General features: G+C 37.2%; 1 protein-coding gene across 1 annotated transcript; it reads right to left on the bottom strand.

The window, feature by feature from the left end:
* Positions 1-1738: 1738 nt before the first annotated feature.
* LOC143258567 (uncharacterized) lies at positions 1739-3552 on the bottom strand. The gene is made up of 3 exons (XM_076517733.1): positions 3416-3552; positions 2224-2618; positions 1739-1887 (listed from the first exon to the last, which is right to left on the bottom strand). Exons 1-2 carry the CDS (start codon positions 3422-3424, stop codon positions 2253-2255), a joined length of 375 nt encoding a protein of 124 aa, XP_076373848.1. The 5' UTR covers positions 3425-3552; the 3' UTR covers positions 1739-1887; positions 2224-2252.
* Between the last annotated feature and the right edge of the window lie 2655 nt (positions 3553-6207).

Here is a 6207-nt window from a genome sequence, read left to right as displayed (position 1 = left end):
GTAATTGTTTACTGGCTTGCATGTCAACGTCAAAAGTTTCATACCAACTGTGTTAATAATATAATTTTATCGAGCCTATAGAATTTCAAGTACTTGTAGATTCTCACGTATTTTTAGGTTTCTATTTACCAACGTCAATATTTAATCATTTAACCATCTCATACATTTTGTTGATCAACTAACCTACGTTTGAGGTTCTTATATACTCTATAGTTATATATTAGTTCAAAATAAAAACAAGAAATGTTTATCGCAGGGATGTTCTGTTATACGGTTGAGATGTATTTGTCGGCCTCACTTTCCATTTAAAAACAAATGATTTAGGTTTAAAAATGATGTTCCTTTAATGAAGTTACATAATATTGCTTATAATTTCATCTACTCTGTTCGAATCCATGTCACACCAAACATTCTCGCCCTTTTAGCCATTGGGGCATTATAAGTGGCGGTCAGTCCCACTATTCGTTGGTAAAAGAGTAGCCCAAGAGTTGGCGGTGGGTGGTGATGACTAGCTGCCTTCCCTCTAGTTTTACACTGGTAAATTAGGGACGGCTAGCGCAGACAGCCCTCGTGTAGCTATGTGCGAAACTCAAAACAAACCAAAACCTTATTATCGATACGATAATACGATTTTATTAAAACGAACGTACGAATTTAAAGGCTGTTAATAGTTTACGTGTACTAGAACCACATCCTGTATGAGTGTGGCGTAGTTATTTACTTAAACAATTTTAAGAATTTTTAAAGAACCAATGATGAATCGAACCTCCGAATAAGAGAGTTTGCTCAAACATGAGCTGAGACAAGAAATTAACGGAGTATATTTTACTTTAGTCACTGTTGGTTTTATACATGTATGGTTACGTTACTATTAGTTCAGTCTTTACGTTACATTAGGTTTAGGTCAGTCTTTAGGGACATACAGGAATGGTTACATTAGGGTTACGTCAGTCTTTAGGTACATACAGGTATGGTAACATTAAGGTTAATTCAGTGTTTAGGGACATACAGGTATGGTAATATTAGGGTTAGTTCAGTCTTTAGGGACATAGAGGTGTATTTACAGTAGGGCTAGTTCTGTCTTTAGGGACATTCAGGTATGGTTACATTAGGATTAATTCAGTCTCTAGGGACGTACAGGTATGGTTACATTAGGGTTAATTCAGTCTTTAGGAACATACAGGTATGGTAATATTAGGGTTAGTTCAGTCTTTAGGGACATACAGGTGTATTTACAGTCGGGCTAGTTCTGTCTTTAGGGACATACAGCTATGGTAATATTAGGGTTAGTTCAGTCTTTAGAGACATACAGGTGTATTTACAGTAGGGCTAGTTCTGTCTTTAGGGACATTCAGGTATGATTACATTAGGATTAATTCAGTCTTTAGGAACATACAGGTATGGTAATATTAGGGTTAGTTCAGTCTTTAGGGACATACAGGTGTATTTACAGTAGGGCTAGTTCTGTCTTTAGGGACATACAAATATATTTATAGTAGGGCTAGTTCTGTCTTTAGGGACATTCAGGTATGGTTACATTAGGGTTAGTTCAGTCTTTATGGACATACAGGTATGGTAATGTTAGGGTTAGTTCAATCTTTAGGTGTATACAGACATACGCCTACTCACAAGCACCAGGATGTTACGGTTCTTTACAAATGTTTTATCTGAGGTGTAAGTTGTATGTTCTTTCTTCGACGTGACAAAATGTAAATAAGTTAAGACTCATTAGACAACGTAAGATAATACAAGTTTTATTTTATACAAGTTTGAAACAAATGTATTCAATGCCATGTAATATTACTGGAAATAAATGTGAAATATATGTCGAAATATTCTTTCGTTTTTTACTGAACTAATCGCATCTCCTTCTCCATTTGGGGTGATCTGAAAGAAACAAAGAAATAGCAAACAATTAACAGGTGGAAAAATAACAATTAAGTTAATGGTTGGATAGCTGCACAATGGGCTGTTCTAGCTCTGCCCACTTTGTGTGATTAACAATTGAGATGATAAATAAATAAATCATAAAACATGTAGCATTTGAGAGAACTTTTTTATCGCGCAACATTACCTGTAGTGTTAGTTTTGCCGATATATTGTTGTGTTGAGAAATTTATAATACTATATACTTGCATACAACGGAACTGTTTTTAAATGACCTGAGTCACTTCTACTATGAATAATCAGTTCTTGTTTTCATTTCATGGGATTTCAGCTTACCTATATTTGCATATGGGGCCTTCGATTGTTTACCAGTAACCGCCATATCCTCCTAGTCCGTAACCGCCATATCCTCCTAGTCCGTAACCGCCATATCCTCCGAGTCCGTAACCGCCATATCCTCCTAGTCCGTAACCGCCATATCCTCCGAGTCCGTAACCGCCATATCCTCCGTGTCCATAACCGCCATACCCTCCGAGTCCGTAACCGCCATAGCTGCCGAGTCCGTAACCGCCATAGCCGCCGAGTCCGTAACCACCATATCCGCCGAGTCCGTAACCACCATAGCCGCCGTGTCCGTAACCACCATAGCCGCCGAGTCCGTAACCGCCATAGCTGCCGAGGTAACCGCCCATCACAACAGCCACACTCAAAACCAGAACGACAATGGACAGCTGTAAGTAAATAATTAAGAGCATACGGTTGGGCAAGTTGAGCTCATCAGTTGATATTCTTAAAGCAGTGTTTATTGAGGCTGTTTTAAGATAAACTGTTGTTAAAAACGTAAATGTGTATTAGATAACTCTTCGGCAGTGATAAGTTCGCACAATTCAAAATGTTTGCGTTTATAGTTACCCCTCTTCTTTAGCCCTCCCCTCCATCTGTGGTACAGAGGTATTTCTACAGGCATACAACGCTAGAAACCGGGTTTTAATACCCATTGTGTGGCTTTGTGCCTAAGTTCAATCAAAGAAATGGTTTAAAACGGAACGCGAACCAGGAACCGTCAGATTTACAGGTCAAAACTCGTAAACACTTAGAAAAGACTGTTCAGAATATATTACTGTTGAATCCTGTACAAACTCATTTGAAAGAATTACGGAGTATCTTTGTAAATAGTAATGTGGAAACTGATTCACGTGCGGTATGCCTGCGGAATCGCACTGCTAGAAACTGAGTTTCGATACCCGTGGTGGGCAGAGCACAGATAGCCCATTGTGTAGCTTTTTGCCTAATTCTAAACAAACTGATTTAAACGCAAAGCCACAGAATGGATTATCTGTGTCGAACTCTGATTTTTTTAGAGTATAAGCCCTCAAAAGTTTGGAAGCGCTACAATAAAGCTGATGTAAAACATTGAATTATGCACGGATCTCACAGACACGAGCTAAATAAAATCATCGAAATAATTAACTAAATTTAATCTCTCCAGATTGGGAAATATTCAGAGAAAACAGAAATTCATACTTACGGCGTTCATTTTGCAACGTTTATAAAGAAAGAGCGTTTCGAAAACGACGGGCGTCTTAAAATGTGGAACAGTACTGTCCAGTTAGTGTTTCTCTCGCTTATATATCCAGAGATCTGGATGGGGAGGGGGAGAATGGGGCCAGCTATTATTGCAATGGGCTACACCTAAGGTCTTGTTGAATGGGATGAGATATATTGTTGTTACTTATACTCCAACGATTTTTCTAGGAGACACCTAGAAAGCTATTTCGGTTCTATTGAAAGTAAATGAACCCTGCTAACAAGAGATGCTTGTAACGGTGACCTGGATTAGAAACTTGGTAGAGCCAAGCACCTTTCGCCGCGAGGAATAGTTGCAGCGAAACTAGATATCTGTCAGATAACAGGAACAAGACGAGAAATGACGAAGCACGGTTCGAACGACAAAAATGGTAAAACATGAAGAAACAATTGTCGTATAGAAACCCATTGATACCCAGCGTCCAACTGTCTTTCAAACCCACTGAATTTAAACTAATCTTAGATTTCTCACGTTTCTCTGCGACTCAGGAATGTTTAGAAAAACAACATAAACTACCAAAACATTATCTCAAAGATTATTCCACACCAAGACGTTTTACTTCGTGAGCAAGAGCCGACCAGTGTTACAGCGCTATGTCTGTGGAATTACAACGATAGAAACCGGGTTTCGATACCCGTGGTGGGCAGAGCATAGATAGCCCATTTGTGCAGTTTTGTGCTTAATTAGAAACAAACAAATAAACAAAATCGTTTGCAAAGAACTAACATTCGTTCATAATATTCAAAGCTCGTAATTCAAAAGCTATTGTTATAATAATTCACAGCTATTTTTCCAATAACTCGGTATAATTCGGTTGTTAACTAACTACTTTTTGTAACAGATATATTTGTTTTGCTTTTATAATTTTTTGCCGCTAGTCTAGACAGAAGATAGGTGTTCAGTAGCTCCCAACGAAATCTTGTAACGCACTCGAAATGCTTGAGCGAGTTTTCAAGGCAGCGGGACACGAACCATGAACCCTTGAATCTACAGTAAGAGCACGCTAACAACTAGGCTACGTCCGCTCCTCTCATAGGTGGCTGGTGCTAAGTAAAAGAACGTAAGCGTTTTAGTGATAACATTGTTATTAACTACTGTTTTACAGTTGTTTCTTATAAGTTTTAGTTGAGGTATTTTCCTATACGTTAAAGCAATGGATGCGTCAGAAAGTAATGGAGATAATTATGCTAACATAAACAACGAGTGCTGGTAACTAAATGTTGAACTTAATAAGTTTAACAAACATTATCATAAATTATTCAAGAGTTAATAAGTTATACTATTAACTAGTATTCTACATTTTGAGTCTTTTGATTTATAGAGTAATAGAAACTTCTTTGAATGCAGGGAAATATCTATCAATGTACAGTTATTGAATATTGTTCAAAACATCTTATATCACACCCCATAATTCAGCTAAGAAGTCTGGTCGCCTTTTGACTATGCAGTGTTTTACATAATCCCCTACAATTCAATAATTTTTATATTAGGATACTGCGCAGGTCAGGCCATGAGTGTTTCATAGGCTTCTCTATCGTTACCAGAACGTTTAGTAGCATTTTCCAGGATTGTTATCCTGCTGGAAGATGAATTCACTCTCATTGATTTAATTGCAGTATTGAAGGACTTACATGGTCCTCTCAGCAGTCAGAGTGCCATCAGTTATGTTGCTTGTTTTGTTATGACAATGGTACCGTTCTTTTCTCCTCCGTCGAATAAACTGTAACTTTTGTTGACTGTAGCCAAACACTTCGAACTTGGCTCCATCTGTAAGAGGAACACGTCTTCAGCTTTGTTCATTCCATCTGTAAGAGGAACACGTCTTTAGCTTTGTTCATTCCACTGGCTGATGTTCAGCCTTTTGATCAAATATTCTTATTTGATCAAAACAACAGTTTTCGAACGACTAAAAGTTTATTGAGACTATCTCATATTAGTGCATATCTTCAGTTCTACACGTAAGATTCACACTTATATCTAGAACAAGGCCTTTGGTAGGACTTGTACTTGACTGTCGTCAGTTTTATAGAGAGCATAGCTTGAAATAGATAGCACCATTCTTGAAGAGTTTTTGGTTTACTTCTGCTGTTAAAAACGAATAAGCTTCAATTTACACACAACTATTACTCAAACTTATAAACTGCAGCAATGCTTCGTCTTCAGTGTCCTTGATCAGCTCAAAGTTTAATTTCTACACTCTAGTCCTACGGTATTTCACTGATACTGCTACTACTGGGCATGATATTACTGACGATAATTTCATAAATTTTACGCTGTTGTGTCGTTTTCTGATTGGTTGGATATAAACTGTCAATAAGTGACTTTAATTTGGCTCATGATGTGGCATTTTCACATTTTATGTATTTTTTCCCACAATTATTTACTTTCACCCACCCACATACATTACTGGGAAAACTTGATTGTCGGTTTCTTCCCCTACTGAAGAACTTGAGTATAATTGTATTTGGCAAAACCATTCAATAACTACTCGTTTCTATTAACGATTTTACTGTTTGGAATAGCCGAGTAAAGCTAACCAATCAGCTAAATTTAATAATTTGTTGATAAAAGTTTGAAAGGAAATGACTTTGGTAATGTATCTATTATTTTATTATAAAACAATATATTTAAATTAATACGTCATCATTTTAATATTGAAGAGACGGTAGAGGGCTTGAATGACAAAAATTAACCTGGTTGGAGATTGACATGGAGTAACATATGAAATCATT

Source organism: Tachypleus tridentatus, chromosome 1, assembly GCF_004210375.1.
Source record: "Tachypleus tridentatus isolate NWPU-2018 chromosome 1, ASM421037v1, whole genome shotgun sequence".
Lineage (NCBI taxonomy): Eukaryota > Metazoa > Arthropoda > Merostomata > Xiphosura > Limulidae > Tachypleus > Tachypleus tridentatus.
This window is presented reverse-complemented; position numbering and strand designations above follow the sequence as displayed.